The 20,232-nt window shown below is 47.4% G+C and overlaps 1 protein-coding gene across 3 annotated transcripts in view; it reads right to left on the reverse strand.

The window, feature by feature from the left end:
- Positions 1 to 12,745, reverse strand: part of SNX32 (sorting nexin 32) — a 44,014-nt gene extending 31,269 nt beyond the window's left edge. For all 3 annotated transcript variants that reach the window (XR_005455670.1, XR_005455669.1, XM_038764378.1), the window contains exon 1: positions 12,649 to 12,745. Coding sequence is in view for 1 of the 3 variants with exons in the window: in XM_038764378.1 (XP_038620306.1) it covers positions 12,649 to 12,684 (36 nt within the window). In the remaining 2 variants the exon portion in view is untranslated. The remainder of the gene's footprint in view (positions 1 to 12,648) is intronic.
- Between the last annotated feature and the right edge of the window lie 7,487 nt (positions 12,746 to 20,232).

The raw sequence follows: 20,232 nt of genomic DNA on the forward strand, positions 1-20,232 counted from the left end.
GGAGATGGAATAGGGAGGAGAGGAAGGGGAGAAGGAATAGGGAGGAGAGGAAGGGGAGAAGGAATAGGGAGGAGAGGAAGGGGAGAAGGAATAGGGAGGAGAGGAAGGGGAGAAGGAATAGGGAGGAGAGGAAAAGGAGAAGGAATAGGGAGGAGAGGAAGGGGAGAAGGAATAGGGAGGAGAGGAAGGGGAGAAGGGGTGGTGAGGAAGGGGAGAAGGAATAGGGAGGAGGAAGGGGAGAAGGGGCAGGGAGGAGAGTTAAGGGAGAGAGGGACCAGGTGACCACAGTGACAACCACAGATTCATTTGCACCCCTTGTTCCTGGAAAGGTGCAAGGTGTTTGCCTTTTGCTTGCCTTAATATTCCTCCTTGTTCCTTCCTTCCTTCATTCAATCCTATTTATTGAGTGCTTACTGTGTGCAGAGCACTGGACTAAGCGCTTGGGAAGTCCAAGTTGGCAACATCTAGAGATGGTCCCTACCCAACAGCGGGTTCACAGTCTAGAAGGGGGAGACAGACAACAAAACAAAACATATTAACAAAATAAACAAAATAAAATAAAAAAGGTCATCTCTGAGGGGGTGAGATCTACGCAGGGGAGCAGCAAGGCTTAATGGCGAGATCCTAGGTCCGGGAGTCGGAGGTCCTGGGTTCTAATCTGGGCCTCAGTTACCTCATCTGCAAAATGGGGGCTAAGACTGTGAGCCCCACGAGGGACAACCTGATTACCTCGTGAGAAGCAGCGTGGCTCAGTGGAAAGAGCCCGGGCTTTGGAGTCAGAGGGCATGGGTTCGAATCCCGGCTCCACCACAAGTCTGCTGTGTGACCTTGGGCAAGTCACTTCACTTCTCTGAGCCTTAATTACCTCATCTGTAAAAATGGGGATTAAGACTGTGAGCCCTACGTGGGACAACTTGATCACCTTGTATCCCCCCCAGCGCTTAGAACAGTGCTTTGCACGTAGTAAGCGCTTAACAAATGCCATTATTATTATTATTATTATCTACACCAGCGCTTAGAACAGTGACTTTTAGACTTCTAGTCTTTTAGACTGTGAGCCCACTCTTTTAGACTGTGAGCCCACTGTTGGGTAGGGACTGTCTCTATGTGTTGCCACCTTGGACTTCCCAAGCGCTTAGTACAGTGCCCTGCACATAGTAAGCGCTCAATAAATACGATTGATTGATTGATTGATTGATTGGCACATAGTAAGCACTTAAATAGCAATTTAACTAATCCCAGCTCCGCCTCACTGTGGCCCAGTGGCTAGAGCCCAGTCCCCTGAGTCAGAGAGACCTGGGTTCTCATCCTGGCTCTATCCACTGGGCCACACTGCTTCTCTATTGAGCACCCACCGAACGCAACACACTGTACTAAACTCTCCGGAAACTCCGACAGAAGCTTCAAACAGGCTCCTGTCCCACAAGGAACGTACACACCGACGACACATATACCAGATCGCTAACGTATTTTCCTCCTCGTCATTACGAAGAGCCCGGGCTTTGGAGTCGGAGGTCAGGGGTTCAAATCCCGGCTCCGCCAACTGTCAGCTGGGTGACTTTGGGCAAGTCACTTCACTTCTCTGGGCCTCAGTGACCTCATCTGTAAGACGGGGATTAAGACTTTGAGCTCCCCCTTGGGACAACCTGATCACCCTGAAACCTCCCCAGCGCTTAGAACAGTGCTTTGCACGTAGTAAGCGCTTAATACCATCATTATTATTATTATTATTAATACATGCGGTTTTAAATCCGGCTGGGATTTAGCTCGGACACACTATTTCTAGGCTGTGAGCCCACCTTCTAGACTGTGAGCCCACCTCATCCATACAATCGTATTTATTGAGCGCCTACTGTGTGCAGGGCACTGTACTAAGCGCTTGGGAAGTACAAGTCGGCAACCTATAGAGACAATCCCTACCCAATAACGGGCTCCTGCTGCTCCCCTCCTCTGTACCCCCTGCACCCCCCCGTCCCAGGCCCTGCACCTAAACTCCAGACCCACCCCACAGGCCTGGAGTCATTCATTCATTCAATCGTATTTATTGAGCGCTTACGGTGTGCAGAGCACTGTACTAAGCGCTTGGGAAGTCCAAGTTGGCGACATATAGAGACGGTCCCTACCCAACAGCGGGCTCACAGCCTAGAAGGGGGAGACAGACAACAAAACAAAACACGTGGACAGGTGTCAAAGCAGTGTGGCTCATTGGAAGGAGCACGGGCTTTGGAGTGAGAGGTCATGGGTTCGAATCCCGGCTCCGCCAATTGCCAGCTGTGTGACTTTGGGCGAGTCGCTTCACTTCTCCGGGCCTCAGTTACCTCATCTGTAAAATGGGGATGAAGACTGGGAGCCCCAAGTGGGACAACCTGATCACCTTGTATCCTCCCCAGTGCTTAGAACAGGGCTTTGCACATATAGTAAGCGCTTAACAAATGCCATCATTATTATTATTATTATTAAGTCATCAGAATAAATAGAAATAAAGCTAGATGCACATCCTTAACAGAATTAATAGAATAGTAGATATGTACAAGTCAAATAAATAGAGTAATAAATCTGTCCAAACATATATACAGGTGCTGTGGGGAGGGGAAGGAGGTAGGGCAGGGGGGATGGGGAGGAGGAGAGGAAAAAGGGGGCTCAGTGTGGGAAGGCCTCCTGGAGGAGGTGAGCTCTCAGTAGGGCTTTGAAGGAGTCCTCCTTCTGGCCCTAGGATTCATTCATTCATTCAATCGTATTTATTGAGCGCTTACGGTGTGCAGAGCACTGGACTAAGCGCTTGGGAAGTCCAAGTTGGCAACATATAGAGACGGTCCCTACCCCACAGTCTAGAAGGGGGAGACAGAGAACAAAGCCAAACATATTAACAAAATGAAATAAATAGAATAAACATGTACAAATAAATAAATATGCGCAGAGCACTGTACTAAGTGCTTGGGAGAGTACAGTGCAAAAGACTTAGCAGGCCCGTTCCCTGCCCACGAGCTTACAGTCTAGACGGGGAGACAGACTAAGCTCCAACTAATATATACTATACAGTCCCAAGCATTTAGAACGGTGCTCTGCCCACAAGTAGTAATGTTATTTATTAAGTGTTCAAAAAATAGGACGGGAAGCGGACCCCTTGAATTTGCACCTTCTAGTCACCCCTCAGCCCCACAGCACTTGGGTCATTCATTCATTCAACCGTATTTATTGAGCGCTTACTGTGTGCAGAGCACTGTACTAAGCGCTTGGGAAGTACAAATTGGCAACATATAGAGACAGTCCAACAGCGGGCTCACTGTCTAGAAGGGGGAGACAGACAACAAAACAACACACATTAACAAAATAAGATAACTAGAGTAGTAAATATGTACAAGTAAACTAAACAGAGTAATAAACCTGTACAAACATGTTCATTCATTCATTCATTAGAGCTTACTGTGTGCAAAGCACTGTACTAAGCGCTTGGGAAGTCCAAGTTGGCAAGATATAGAGACGGTCCCTACCCAACAGCGGGCTCACAGTCTAGAAGGGGGAGACAGATAATAAAACAACATATATTAGCAAAACAAAATAGCCACCATTTTATCTACTTATAATCATGGCTTTCTCCCCCTCTAGACTGTAAGCTCCTTGTAGGCAGGGAACATGACTACCAAAGCATGTACTCTCCAAAGCGCTTAGATCAGTGCTCTGCACACAGTAAGCACTCAATAAATATCATCGGTTGATTTAATCCCCTCAAGAGACACCCTCCCATCATCATCAATCGTATTTATTGAGCGCTTACTATGTGCAAAGCACTGTACTAAGCGCTTGGGAAGTACAAACTGGCAACATATAGAGACGGTCCCTACCCACCAGTGGGCTCACAGTCTAAAAGGGGGAGACAGAGAACAAAACCAAACATACTAACAAAATAAAATAAATAGAATAGATATGTACAAGTAAAATAAATAAATAGAGTAATAAATACGTACAAACATATATACATCTATACAGCTAGGCCTGTCGGCTTGGGGAAGGCCAACTTTTCTCTTGTTCTATAACTGTGTTATAGCAAGAGGACATGGGTTCTAATCCCGTCTCTGCCTCTTATCTGCTGTGTGACCTTGGGCAAGTCACTTAACTTCTCTGGGCCTCAGTTGCCTCACCTGTAAAACGGGAATGAAGACTGTGAGCCCCCCGTGGGACCACCTGATTACTCTGTAACTATCCCAGCGCTTAGAACAGTGCTTGGCACATAGTACGTGCTCAACAAATTGTAACCTCCCCAGTGCCTGGAACAGTGCTTTGCACATAGTAAGCGATTAATAAATGCTAAATAAATAAATAAATGCTAAATAAATAATAAATAAATGCTATAAATTTTATTTTAATTTATTTTATTCTGTTAATATGTTTTGTTTTGTTGTCTGTCTTCCCCTTCTAGACTGTGAGCCCACTGGTGGGTAGGGACCGTCTCTATCTGTTGCCGATTTGTACTTCCCAAGCGCTTAGTACAGTGCTCTGCACACAGCAAGCGCTCAATAAATGCGATTGAATGAATGAATGAACAAATACCCTTATTATTCTCCCAAGCGCTTAGTACAGGGCACTGCACACAGCTGGTAGTCAATGAATATAGTTGATTGATTTTCTCCCGATGATTTTCTCTGGTTTCTCCAACCAGAATTAGCCAATAGAAAATAAAATATATAGAAAATAGAAAATAAATGGCAGTTATTACAGTCTTCTAGACTGTAAGCTCATCATGGGCAGGGAATGTGTCTCCTAATTGTGTTGTATTTTCCCAAGTGCTTAGTGCAGGGCTCTGCACTTCGCGCTCAAAAGCAGCGTGGCTTAGTGGAATTAGCCCGGGTTTGGGAGTCAGAGGTCACGGGTTCTAATTCCACCTCCGCCACTTCATCATCATCAATCGTATTTATTGAGCGCTTACTATGTGCAGAGCACTGTACTAAGCGCTTGGGAAGTACAAATTGGCAACATAGAGAGACAGTCCCTACCCAACAGTGGGCTCACAGTCTAAAAGGGGGAGACAGAGAACAAAACCAAACATACGTGTGACTTTGGGCAAGTCACTTAAATTCTCTGTGCCTCAGTGACCTCATCTGTAAAATGGGGATTAATCAATCAATCAATCAATCGTATTTGTTGAGCGCTTACTGTGTGCAGAGCACTGGACTACGCGCTTGGGAAGTCCAAGTTGGCAACATATAGAGACAGTCCCCACCCAACAGTGGGCTCACAGTCTAGAAGGGGGAGACAGAGAACAAAACCACACATACTAACAAAATGAAATAAATAGAATAGATATGTACAAGTAAAATAAATAGAGTAATAAATATGTACAAACATATATACATATATACAGGTGCTGTGGGGAAGGGAAGGAGGTAAGATGGGGGGGATGGAGAGGGGGACGAGGGGGAGCGGAAGGAAGGGGCTGAGTGTGGGAAGGCCTCCTGGAGGAGGTGAGCTCTCAGCAGGGCCTTGAAGGGAGGAAGAGAAAGCCCCACGGGGGACAAACTGATTACCTTGTATCTACCCTAGCGCTTAGAACAGTGCTTGGCACATAATAAGCGCCTCAGATCCCTCATCTGTAAAATGAGGGTGAAGACCGTGGGCCCCAGGCCTGTCTACTTGTTTTGTCTTGTTGTCTGTCTCCCCCTTCTAGCCCGTTGTTGGGTTGGGATCGTCTCTATATGTTGCCGATTTGCACCTCCCAAGCGTTTAGTACAGTGCTCTGCACACAGTAAGCGCTTAATCATCATCATCATCATCATCAATCGTATTTATTGAGCGCTTACTATGTGCAGAGCACTGTACTAAGCGCTTGGGAAGCACAAATTGGCAACATATAGAGACAGTCCCTACCCAACAGTGGGCGCACAGTCTAGAAGGGGAAGACAGAGAACAAACCAAACATACTAACAAAATAAAATAAATAGAATAGATATGTACAAGTAAAATAAATAAATAAATAGAGTAATAAATATGTACAAACATATATATATATATATGAATGAATGAATGAACTGGGACTGTGGCCAACCCAATTACCTTGCATCTACTATAGTGCCTGGCACACAGTAAGTGCTGAAGGAGGATAATAATAATACTAATAACAATGGTATTTGTTAAGTGCTTACGAGGTGCCAAGCATTAGTTTGTTTGCTTTTTGATGGCATTTATTAAGCGCTTACTATGTGCAAACCACTGTTTTAAGCGCTGGGGAGGTTACAAGGTGATCACACAGTAAGCGCTCAATAAATACGATTGATTGATTGATTGATTGGTCAGGTTGTCCCATGGGGGGCTGTCAGTCTTAATCCCCATTTTACAGTTGGGGTAACCGAGGAACAGAGAAGTGAAGTGACTTGCCCAAAGTCACACAGCTGACAAGTGGTGGAGATGGGATTTGAACCCAGGACCTCTGACCCCAAAGCCCGGGCTTTTTCCACTGAGCCACGCTGCTTCTCTTCGCTTCACTGTTCTAAGCACTGGGTAGATATAAAGTAAGCAGTGTGGCTCAATCAATCAATCAATCATATTTATTGAGCGCTTACTATGTGCAGAGCACTGTACCAAGCGCTTGGTGAGCCCGGGCTTTGGAATCAGAGGTCACGGGTTCAAATCCTGGCTCCGCCAATTGCCAGCTGGGTGACTTTGGGCAAACCACTTCACTTCTCTGGGCCTCAGTTCCCTCATCTGTAAAATGGGGGTGAAGACTGTGAGCCCCCTGTGGAACCACCTGATCACCCTGTAACCTCCCCAGCGCTTAGAACAGTGCTTTGCACATAGTAAGTGCTTAACAAATGCTATCATTATTATTATTATTATTATTATTATCCCACGTGGGGCTCACAGCCTTGATCCCCGTTTTACAGATGAGGTCACTGAGGCCCAAAGAAGTGAAGTGGCTTGCCCAAAGTCACCCAGCTGACAAGTGGCGGAGGCAGGATTAGAACCCATGACCTCCGAGTCCCAAGCCCGGGCTCTTGCCCCCAAGCCACGCTGCGCTCCTTCATCATCACCCCATGATGATGGAGATAATGACGTCTTGCTCCTGTCAGTCAGTGGTATTTATTGAGCGCTTACTGTGTGCACAGCACTGTAATAATAATATTCAATCATATTTATTGAGCGCTTACTGTGTGCAGAGCACTGTACTAAGCGCTTGGGAAGTACAAGTTAATAATATTGGTACTTGTTAAGCGCTTACTATGTGCCAAGCACTGTTCTAAGCGCTGGGGTATATACAAGGTGATCAGGTTGCCCCACGGGGGGCTCACAGTCTTCATCCCCATTTTACGGATGAGGGAACTGAGGCCCAGAGAAGTGAAGCGACTCGCCCAAAGTCTCACAGCTGACAAGTGGCGGAGCCGGGATTAGAACCCATGACCTCTGACTCCCAAGCCCGGGCTCTTTCCACTAGAGAAGCAGCGTGGCTCAGTGGAAAAGAGCCAGGGCTTGGGTGTCAGAGGTCACGGGTTCAAATCCCAGCTCTGCCACTTGTCGGCTGTGTGACTTTGGGCAAGTCATTTCACTTCTCTGGGCCTCAGTTCCCTCATCTGTAAAATGGGGGTTAAGACTGTGAGCCCCACATGGGACAATCTGATCACCATGTAACCTCCCCAGCGCTTAGAACAGTGCTTTGAACATAGTAAGCGCTTAATAAATGCCTTTTAAAAAAAAGGGCACTGGCTTGGTCGTCAGAGGTCATGGGTTCTAATCCCAGCTCCCCCACTTGTCAGCTGTGTGACCTTGGTCAAGTCACTTCACTGGGCCTCAGTTGCCTCATCTGTAAAATGGGGATGAAGACTGTGAGCCCCCCGTGGGACAACCTGATCACCTTGTATCCCCCCCAGCGCTTAGAACAGTGCTTTGCTCATAGTAAGCGCTTAACAAATGCCATTTTTTTAAAAAAGGGCACGGGCTTGGGAGTCAGAGGTTATGGGTTCTAATCCCGACTCCCCCACATGTCTGCTGTGTGACCTTGGGCAAGTCACTTCACTTCTCTGGGCCTCAGCTGCCTCATCTGTAAAATGGGGATGAAGACTGTGAGCCCCCCGTGGGACAACCTGATCACCTTGTATCCCCCCCTGCGCTTAGAACAGTGCTTTGCACATAGTAAGTGCTTAATAAATGCCATTTTTTTTTAAAAAAAAAGGGCACGGGCTTTGGAGTCAGAGGTCATGGGTTCTAATCCCGGCTCCCCCACATGTCAGCTGTGTGACCTTGGGCAAATCACTTCACTGGGCCTCAGCTGCCTCATCTGGAAAATGGGGATGAAGACTGTGAGCCCCCCGTGGGAAAACCTGATCACCTTGTATCCCCCCCTGCGCTTAGAACAGTGCTTTGCACATAGTAAGTGCTTAATAAATGCCATTTTTTTTAAAAAAAAAAGGGCACGGGCTTTGGAGTCAGAGGTCATGGGTTCTAATCCCGGCTCCCCCACATGTCAGCTGTGTGACCTTGGGCAAGTCACTTCACTGGGCCTCAGCTGCCTCATCTGGAAAATGGGGATGAAGACTGTGAGCCCCACGGGGGACAACCTGATCACCTTGCATCCCCCCAACACTTAGAACAGCTCTGGGCACATAGTAAGCGCTTAACAAATGCCATCATTATTATTGCTATTATTCTCTGGACCTCAGCTGCCTCATCTGGAAAATGGGGATGAAGACTGTGAGCCCCACGGGGGACAACCTGATCACCTTGCATCCCCTCCAGCGCTTAGAACAGCGCTGGGCACATAGTAAGCGCTTAACAAATGCCATCATTGTTATTGCTATTATTCTCTGGGCCTCAGTTGCCTCTTCTGGAAAATGGGGATGAAGACTGTGAGCCCCACGGGGGACAACCTGATCACCTTGCATCCCCCCAACACTTAGAACAGCTCTGGGCACATAGTAAGCGCTTAACAAATGCCATCATTAGTATTGCTATTATTCTCTGGGCCTCAGCTGCCTCATCTGGAAAATGGGGATGAAGACTGTGCGCCCCACGGGGGACAACCTGATCACCTTGCAACCCCCCCAGCGCTTAGAACAGTGCTGAGCACATAGTAAGCGCTTAACAAATGCCATCATTATTACTGCCATTATTCTCTGGGCCTCAGTTGCCTCATCTGGAAAATGGGGAGGAAGACTGTGAGCCCCACGGGGGACAACCTGATCACCTTGCATCCCCCCCAGCGCTTACAACAGCGCTGGGCACATAGTAAGCGCTTAACAAACGCCATCATTATTATTGCTATTATTCTCTGGACCTCAGCTGCCTCATCTGGAAAATGGGGATGAAGACTGTGAGCCCCACGGGGGACAACCTGATCACCTTGCATCCCCTCCAGCGCTTAGAACAGCGCTGGGCACATAGTAAGCGCTTAACAAATGCCATCATTGTTATTGCTATTATTCTCTGGGCCTCAGTTGCCTCTTCTGGAAAATGGGGATGAAGACTGTGAGCCCCACGGGGAACAACCTGATCACCTAGCAACCCCCCAGCGCTTAGAACAGCGCTGGGCACATAGTAAGCGCTTAACAAATGCCATCATTGTTATTGCTATTATTCTCTGGGCCTCAGTTGCCTCTTCTGGAAAATGGGGATGAAGACTGTGAGCCCCACGGGGGACAACCTGATCACCTTGCATCCCCCCAACACTTAGAACAGCTCTGGGCACATAGTAAGCGCTTAACAAATGCCATCATTAGTATTGCTATTATTCTCTGGGCCTCAGCTGCCTCATCTGGAAAATGGGGATGAAGACTGTGCGCCCCACGGGGGACAACCTGATCACCTTGCAACCCCCCCAGCGCTTAGAACAGTGCTGAGCACATAGTAAGCGCTTAACAAATGCCATCATTATTACTGCCATTATTCTCTGGGCCTCAGTTGCCTCATCTGGAAAATGGGGAGGAAGACTGTGAGCCCCACGGGGGACAACCTGATCACCTTGCATCCCCCCCAGCGCTTAGAACAGCGCTGGGCACATAGTAAGCGCTTAACAAACGCCATCATTATTATTGCTATTATTCTCTGGGCCTCAGCTGCCTCATCTGGAAAATGGGGATGAAGACTGTGAGCCCCACGGGGGACAACCTGAGCACCTTGCATCTCCCCCAGCGCTTAGAACAGTGCTTGGCACATAGTAAGCGCTTAACAAACGCCATCATTATTATTGCTATTATTCTCTGGGCCTCAGCTGCCTCATCTGGAAAATGGGGAGGAAGACTGTGAGCCCCACGGGGGACAACCTGATCACCTTGCATCTCCCCCAGCGCTCAGCACAGTGCTTGGCACATAGTAAGCGCTTAACAAATGCCATCATTATTATTGCTATTATTCTCTGGGCCTCAGTTGCCTCATCTGGAAAATGGGGATGAAGACTGTGAGCCCCACGGGGGACAACCTGATCACCTTGCATCTCCCCCAGCGCTCAGCACAGTGCTTGGCACATAGTAAGCGCTTAACAAATGCCATCATTATTATTGCTATTATTCTCTGGGCCTCAGCTGCCTCATCTGGAAAATGGGGATGAAGACTGTGCGCCCCACGGGGGACAACCTGATCACCTTGCAACCCCCCCAGCGCTTAGAACAGTGCTGAGCACATAGTAAGCGCTTAACAAATGCCATTATTATTATTGCTATTATTCTCTGGGCCTCAGTTGCCTCATCTGGAAAATGGGGATGAAGACTGTGAGCCCCACGGGGGACAACCTGATCACCTTGCATCCCCCCCAGCGCTCAGCACAGTGCTTGGCACATAGTAAGCGCTTAACAAACGCCACCATTATTATTGCTATTATTCTCTGGGCCTCAGCTGCCTCATCTGGAAAATGGGGAGGAAGACTGTGAGCCCCACGGGGGACAACCTGATCACCTTGTATCCCCCCCAGCGCTTAGAACAGTGCTTGGCACATAGTAAGCGCTTAACAAATGCCACCATTACTATTGCTATTATTCTCTGGGCCTCAGTTGCCTCATCTGGAAAATGGGGAGGAAGACTGTGAGCCCCACGGGGGACAACCTGATCACCTTGTAACCTCCCCAGCGCTTAGTACAGTGCTGGGCACATAGTAAGCGCTTAACAAATGCCATCATTATTATTGCTATTATTTTCTGGGCCTCAGTTGCCTCATCTGGAAAATGGGGATGAAGACTGTGAGCCCCACGGGGGACAACCTGATCACCTTGTATCACCCCCAGCGCTTAGAACAGTGCTTGGCACATAGTAAGCGCTTAACAAATGCCACCATTATTATTGCTATTATTCTCTGGGCCTCAGTTGCCTCATCTGTAAAATGGGGATGAAGACTGTGAGCCCCACGGGGGACCACCTGATCACCTTGTAACCTCCCCAGCGCTTAGAACAGTGCTGGGCACATAGTAAGCGCTTAACAAATGCCATCATTATTATTGCTATTATTCTCTGGGCCTCAGCTGCCTCATCTGGAAAATGGGGATGAAGACTGTGAGCCCCCCGTGGGACAACCTGATCACCTTGTATCCCCCCCAGCACTTAGAACAGTGCTTGGCACATAGTAAGCGCTTAACAAACGCCATCATTAGTATTGCTATTATTCTCTGGGCCTCAGCTGCCTCATCTGGAAAATGGGGATAAAAACTGTGAGCCCCATGGGGGACAACCTGAACACCTTGCATCCCCCCCAGCGCTTAGAACAGTGCTGGGCACATAGTAAGCGCTTAACAAACGCCATCATTATTATTGCTATTATTCTCTGGGCCTCAGCTGCCTCATCTGGAAAATGGGGATGAAGACTGTGAGCCCCACGGGGGACAACCTGAGCACCTTGCATCTCCCCCAGCGCTTAGAACAGTGCTTGGCACATAGTAAGCGCTTAACAAATGCCACCATTACTATTGCTATTATTCTCTGGGCCTCAGCTGCCTCATCTGGAAAATGGGGAGGAAGACTGTGAGCCCCACGGGGGACAACCTGATCACCTTGCATCTCCCCCAGCGCTCAGCACAGTGCTTGGCACATAGTAAGCGCTTAACAAATGCCATCATTATATCAGCTGCCTCATCTGGAAAATGGGGATAAAAACTGTGAGCCCCACGGGGGACAACCTGATCACCTTGCATCCCCCACAGCGCTCACCACAGTGCTTGGCACATAGTAAGCGCTTAACAAACGCCATCATTATTATTGCTATTATTCTCTGGGCCTCAGCTGCCTCATCTGGAAAATGGGGATGAAGACTGTGAGCCCCACGGGGGACAACCTGAGCACCTTGCATCTCCCCCAGCGCTTAGAACAGTGCTTGGCACATAGTAAGCGCTTAACAAATGCCACCATTACTATTGCTATTATTCTCTGGGCCTCAGCTGCCTCATCTGGAAAATGGGGAGGAAGACTGTGAGCCCCACGGGGGACAACCTGATCACCTTGCATCCCCCCCAGCGCTCAGCACAGTGCTTGGCACATAGTAAGCGCTTAACAAACGCCACCATTATTATTGCTATTATTCTCTGGGCCTCAGCTGCCTCATCTGGAAAATGGGGAGGAAGACTGTGAGCCCCACGGGGGACAACCTGATCACCTTGTAACCTCCCCAGCGCTTAGTACAGTGCTGGGCACATAGTAAGCGCTTAACAAATGCCATCATTATGATGATGATGATGATGGTTTTACCTCAGTGTCGTCCCCCGTTTGTTGGTTTTCGTCCATGACGGCTGTCTGTCTGTCTGTCTGTCTGCCTCCTCACAGAGGCGGCGCCCACCAGGCGGCGCTCGCTCGCTCCCTCCCTCCGTCCCTCAGCTCTCCGCCAACCAACGGCGGGTGGGGGAGGGGGAGGGAGCGAACGCCTCAGCCGGCTGCCCCTCCCCCCCCCGCCTCAGGTCACCTGCCAGGAGGCGGGCTCCCGGCCCGCGCCTGCCACCAACGCCTCGCCTGATTGGACGCCTGTCTGGAATCCTGGCTGCCATTGGCTGGAGCCCCTGCCGCTCACCCTTCGAACGCCCGCCCCCTTAAGGGAGGGGCCGGGGACGAAAGGAAGAGCCGGGGTGGAGCCTCCCGGAGGGGAGGATGGCGTCATTCATTCATTCGTTCGTTCATTCATTCATTCGTTCGTTCGTTCGTTCGTTCGTTCATTCATTCATTCGTTCGTTCGTTCACTCACTCATTCATTCATTCGCTCATTCATTCACTCATTCATTCACTCGCACGTTCGTTCATTCATTCGTTCGTTTGTTCGTCCACTCACTCACTCACTCATTCATTCACTCGCTCATTCATTCATTCACTCACTCATTCATTCACTCAAGCGCTTAGTACAGTGCTCTGCACATAGTAAGCGCTCAATAAATACGATTGATTGATTGATTCACTCATTCACTCGCTCGTTCGTTCATTCATTCATTCGTTCGTTTGTTCACTCACTCATTCATTCATTCGCTCATTCATTCATTCATTCATTCACTCACTCATTCACTCACTCGTTCGTTCATTCACTCTTTCGTTCATTCATTCATTCACTCATTCACTCATTCATTCATTCAGTCACACTCATTCATTCATTCACTCACTCATTCATTCATTCACCCACTCATTCATTCACTTGATCGTTCATTCATTCATTCATTTGTATTTATTGAGAAGCAGCGTGGCTCAGTGGAAAGAGCCTAGGCTTTGGAGTCAGAGGTCATGGGTTCAAATCCCTGCTCTGCCACTTGTCATCATCATCATCAATCATATTTATTGAGCGCTTACTATGTGCAGAGCACTGTACTAAGCGCTTGGGAAGTACAAATTGGCAACATATAGAGACAGTCCCTATATATACATATATATATATTACTATATATTACATATATATATATATGTCAGCTGTGTGACTTTGGGCAAGTCACTTCACTTCTCTGGGCCTCAGTTCCCTCATCTGGAAAATGGGATGAAGAGCGTGAGAACCCCATGGGACAACCTGATCACCTTGTAACCTCCCCAGCGTTTAGAACAGTGCTTTGCACACAGTAAGCGCTTATAAATGCCATTATTATTATTATTATTATTATTATTATTGAGCGCTTACTGTGTGCAGAGCACTGGACTAAGCGCTTGGGAAGTCCAAGTTGGCAATATATAGAGACGGTCCCTACCCAACAGTGGGCTCACAGCCTAGAAGGGGATACTTCTAGAGGAAGGGGATACAGTCTAGAAGCACTTTGTTAAGTGCTTACTATGTGCGAAGCACTGTTCTAAGCGCTGGGGGGATACAAGGTGATCAGGTTGTCCCACGGGGAGCTCACAGTCTTCATCCCCATTTTACAGATGAGGCAACTGAGGCCCAGAGAAATGAAGTGACTTACCCAAGGTCACACAGCAGACATGTGGGGGAGTCGGGATTAAACCCCATGATCTCTGACCCCCAAGCACATGCCCTTTTTTTTTTTTTTAAAAAAAAAGGCATTTATTAAGTGCTTACTATGTGCAAAGCACTGTTCTAAGCGCTGTGGGGGATACAAGGTGCAATACAGCAGAGCTAACAGTCATGTTCCCTGCCACCACAAGCTTCTAGTCTGGGGGACAGGAGGGATGAGGAAACAGGGCTGGAGATGGGGGTGGGGGGATTATTGTCAAAATCACTCAGTCAGTCATATTTATTGAGCGCTTACTGCACTGTACTAAGCTCTTGGGAGAGTACAGTATAACAATAAGTAGACACATTCCCTGCCCACAACGAGCCTATAGTCTAGAGGATGGGAGACAGACATTAATATAAATACATTTTGGATATGGACATAAGTGCTGGGAGGGGGGCTGAATAAAGGGAGCAAGTCAGGGTGACACAGAAAGGAGCTGAAGAAAAGGAAAAGAGGGCTTAAATCAGAGAAGGCCTCTTGGAGGAGATGGGTCTTCAGTAAGGCTTTGAAGAGGGGGGAGAGCAATTGTCTGTCGGATCGAGGAGGGAGGGCAATCCAGGCCAGAGGCAGGACATGGGTGAGAGGTTGGGATGAAATAGATGAGATTGAGTGCAATGAGTAGGTTGGCATTAGGTGAGCGAAGAGTGGGGGCTGGGTTGGAATAATAATAATAAAAAAAAATAATAATAATAATGTTGGTATTTGTTAAGCGCTTACTTCAAAGCCCTACTGAGGGCTCACCTCCTCCAGGAGGCCTTCCCACATTGCGCCCCCCTTTTTTCCTCTGCCCCGCCTCCCCTCCCCATGGCCCCTACTCCCTCCCTCTGCTCTACCCCCTTCCCTGCCCCACAGCACTTGTGTATATTCGTACATATTATTCTATTTATTTTTTTAATGATGTGTACCTATATAATAATAATGGCATTTGTTAAGCGCTTACTATGTGCAAAGCACTGTACTAAGCGCTGGGGAGGCTATGAGGTGATCAGGTTGTCCCACGTGGGGCTCACCATCTTAATCCCCATTTCACAGATGAGGTAACTGAGGCTCAGAGAAGTTAAGTGACTTGCCCAAGGTTACACAGCAGACGTGGTGGAGCCGGGATTTGAACCCATGACCTCTGACTCCAAAGCCCAGGCTCTTTCCACTGAGCCACGCTGCTTCTCTAGTGTATATAATGTATATATATATATATATATATACACACACACACACACTATATATATATACATATATAGTGTATATATATATACACTATATATATACGTATATATAGTGTATATGATATATATATTATTCTATTTATCTGTTTTGATGCTATTGATGCCTACTTGTTTTGTTTGATTGTCCGTCCCCCCCTTTTAGACTGTGAACCCAATGTTGGGTAGGGACTGTCTCTGTATGTTGCCAGTTTGTACTTCCCAAGCGCTTGGTACAGTGCTCTGCACATAGTAAGCGCTCAATAAATACGATTGATGATGATGATGATGTGCAAAGCACTGTTCTAAGCGCTGGTAGGAGAGTAGCGAGTTGAGTTCAAGGCCCTGCTGAGAGCTCACCTCCTCCAGGAGGCCTTCCCAGACTGAGCCCCTTCCTTCCTCTCCCCCTCGTCCCCCTCTCCATCCCCCCATCTTACCTCCTTCCCTTCCCCACAGCACCTGTATATATGTATATATGGTTGTACATATTTATTACTCTATTTATTTATTTATTTATTTTACTTGTACATTTCTATCCTATTTATTTTATTTTGTTGGTATGTTTGGTTCTGTTCTCTGTCTCCCCCTTTTAGACTGTGAGCCCACTGTTGGGTAGGGACTGTCTCTATGTGTTGCCAATTTGTACTTCCCAAGCGCTTAGTACAGTGCTCTGCACATAGTAAGCGCTCAATAAATACGATTGATTGATTGATTGATTGAGTTAGGAGGGGACAAGGGGATTGAAGGTGAGACGTAGGGAAACATGGACTGAAGGAGGTGGGTTTGGGGAAGAAGGGAGAGAGTTTGGAGGTGAAAGGGTCCGGGGAGACTGGGGCTGAACGGGGGCGACTTTGCGGGCAAGAGAAGTGAGATGGGTATGGAAGTTCAGGGTGAAGGGATCCATTTTGAAGTTGAGAGGGCAGAGGCTGGGGTTCAACAAATGATTTATTTTTATTTTAATGGTATTTGCTAAACATTTGTTATGTGCCAGGCACCGTACGAAGTGCTGGAGTAGATACAAACTAATCAGGTTGGACCCAGTTCATGTCCCACGCGGGGCTCACAATCTTAATCTCCGTTTTACAGATGAGGAATCTGAGGCACAGAAAAGCTAGGTGACTTGTCCAGGGTCACACAGCAGACAAGAGGCAGGACTAGGGAACAGAACCCAGGACCTCCCAGGGCCGTGCTCTAACCACTAAGCGATGCTGCTGGTTGATCGATTGGGATGGGGTGTGTTATTGAAGAAGATTTATTGGTGGAAAGGGTGCGGACCAGGCCCGAGAAAATGGGGGGAAACTGGGAGGGATTGGAAGGAATTGGAATCAGCGTGGTCTAGTGGATAGAGCCCCGGCCTGGGTTCTAATCCCGGCCTCACAACTTGTCTGCCATGTGACCTTAGACAAGTCACTTCACTTCTTTATGCCTCAGTTCCCTCATCTCTAAATTGGGGATTAAGACTATTAGCCTCATGTGGGACATGGACTGGGTCCAAGGTGATTAGTTTGTATCCCAGCTCTGCCAATTATCAGCTGTGTGACCTTGGGCAAGTCACTTAATCAATCAATCAATCATATTTATTGAGCGCTTACTATGTGCAGAGCACTGTACTAAGCGCTTGGGAAGTACAAATTGGCAACACATAGAGACAGTCCCTACCCAACAGTGGGCTCACAGTCTAAAAGACTTAACTTAACTTAACTTAACTTAACTTAAGTTCTTAAGCACTTAACTTCTCTGTGCCTCAATTAGCTCATCTGTAAAATGGGGATTAAGACTGTGAGCCCCCCGTGGGACAACCTGATCACCTCATATCCTCCCCACTGCCTAGAACACTGCTTAGAAGCAGCATGGCGCAGTGGAAAGAGCCTGGGCTTTGGAGTCAGAGGTCATGGGTTCAAATCCCGGCTCCGCCACTTGTCAGCTGTGTGACTCTGGGCAAATCACTTCACTTCTCTGGGCCTCAGTTCCCTCATCTGTAAAATGGGGATGAAGACTGTGAGCCCCTTGTGGGACAACCTGATCACCTTGTACCCTCCCCAGCGCTTAGAACAGTGCTTTGCACATAGTAGGTGCTTAATAAATGCCATCATTATTATTTATTATAAACAGTGCTTTGCACATAGTAAGCGCTTAACAAATGCCATTATTATTATTATTATGATCTATCCCTGGGCTTAGTACAGTGCCTGGCACATAGTAAATACTTAATCAATCACTCAATCAATCAATCCTATTTATGAGCACTTACTACGTGTAGAGCACTGTCCTAAGAGCTTGGGAATCCTGGCTCTGCCACTTGTCTGCTATGTGACCTTGGGCAAGTCACTTCGCTTCTCTGGGCCTCAGTTTCCTCATCTGTAAAATGGGCATTAAGACTGAGAATGCTGTGTGGGACAGGGATTGTGTCCAACCCAATTATCTTGTATCTACCCCAGCACTTGGAACAGTGCGTGGCTCATATTAAGTGCTTAACAAATACCATAATTATTAATTATATTATTATTGGGAGAGTACCATACCACGGAACTAGTAGACACATTCCCTGCCCACATCAAGCATACAGTCTAAATGGGGAGACAGACAAAAATATAAATCGATAATACGCAGATATGTATATAAGTGCCATGGGGTTGAGGATGGGGTGAATTGCAAATATTCAAAGGATACGGATCCAAGTACAGAGACGAAGCAGGAGGGAGAGGGAGTCGGAGAAGAGAGGGATTAATCGGGGAATGTCTTGAGTTTATTCCTTTTAAATCTCCTCCAGGCATTCCTGGTACATACAAGATAGGATCTGAGCTGAAAGAGCATCGATTTGTGATTTTTATAGGCTTTCACATAAATCCCTTCCTCTGTTCCTTCCCAGAGTGATGTGATCAGATCCCATTAGTCAGGTCCGTTATTTAGAATGGTGGGTCAGTGACTTTTTGAAAAGCAGGGAAGTAGCATAGTGTAGTGGAAAGAGCACAGGCCTGGGATTCAGAAGGACTTGGGTTCTAATCCTGACTCCTCCACTTGTCTGCTGTGTGACCTTGGGCAAGTCAGTTTGCTTCTCTGTGTCTCAGTTGCCTCATCTGAAAAATGGGGATTAAGGCCGGGAGCCCCATATGGGACAGGTAACTCATAACTGTCAAACAAACAAAAAACTCCTCACCATAGGCTTTAAAGTACTCAATCACCTTGCCCAATTATACTTTACCTCCCTGATTTAGTGCGATTTTTTATGGTACTGGTTAAACGCTTACTATGTGCCCAGCGCTGTTCTAAGCTCTGTCGTAGATTGGACACAGTCCCTGTTTCACATGGGGCTCACTGTCCAAGGAGGAAGGAGTGTCTGCCCCACGGGGGACAACCTGATCACCTTGCATCCCCCCAACAGCGCTTAGAACAGCGCTGGGCACATAGTAAGCGCTTAACAAATGCCATCATTATTATTGCTATTATTCTCTGGGCCTCAGTTGCCTCATCTGTAAAATGGGGATGAAGACAATGAGCCCCACCATGGGACAACCTGATCACCTTGTATCCCCCCAGAGCTTAGAACAGTGCTTTGCACATAGGAAGCGCTTAACAAATGCCATCATTATTATTATTATTATTTAATCCCCATTTTACAGTACTTAGTATTTACTTGTATCCACCCCACCGCCTAGTATGGTGCCTGGCACATAGTAAGCACTTAACGAATACCAAAAAATAAAAAAATAAAAAGGCAGGTCTGTTCATTCATTCATTCATTCAATCGTATTTATTAAGCGCTTACTGTGTGCAGAGCACTGTACTAAGTGCTTAGGAAGTCCAAGTCGGCAACATCTAGAGACGGTCCCTACCCAACAGTGGGCTCACAGTCTGGAAGGGGGAGACAGAGAACAAAACATATTAACAAAATAAAATAAATAGAATAAATATGTCTGTTTACGAACTCTTCTTTCAATCTGATGTTCTCTGACCTCCTGTCTGGACATAATAATAATAATAATAATAATAATGATATTTGTTAAGCACTTACTATGTGCAAAGCACTATTCTAAGTGCTGGGGAGGTTACAAGGTGATCAGGTTGTCCCACGGGGGGCTCACAGTTTTAATCCCCATTTTACAGATGAGGTAACTGAGGCACAGAGAAGTGAAGTGCCTTGCCCAAAGTCACACAGCTGACAGGTGGCAGAGCCGGGATTTGAACCCATGACCTCTAACTCCAAAGCCCGGGCTCTTTCCACTGAGCCACGCTGCTTGATTTGGGGTCAAATTGGGGTTGATCTCAGGTGTAGTTCGGTACTAAGCCTCCCTGTAGAGAAGCACCATGGTGTGAATTCAGCCGGGCCTGGGGGTCAGAAGGTCATGGGTTCTAATCCCGGCTCCACCACCTGTCCGCTGTGTGACCTTGGGCAAGTCACTTCACTTCTTTGTGCCTCACTTACCTCATCTGTCAAAAATGGGGATTAAGAGTGTGACCCCAATCTGGGCCAGGGTCTGTGTCCAACCTGATTAACTTGTACCTACCTCAGCGTTTAGAACAGTGCTTGGCACATGGTAAGTGCTTAACAAGTACCATAATTATTACTATTATTATTAATATTTGGTTTGTCAAAGAAGCCAAAGCCTCCAGGAGGCCTTCCCAGACTGAGCCCCTTCCTTCCCCTCCCCCTCGTCCCC

This window comes from Tachyglossus aculeatus, chromosome 22, assembly GCF_015852505.1.
Source record: "Tachyglossus aculeatus isolate mTacAcu1 chromosome 22, mTacAcu1.pri, whole genome shotgun sequence".
Taxonomy (NCBI): domain Eukaryota; kingdom Metazoa; phylum Chordata; class Mammalia; order Monotremata; family Tachyglossidae; genus Tachyglossus; species Tachyglossus aculeatus.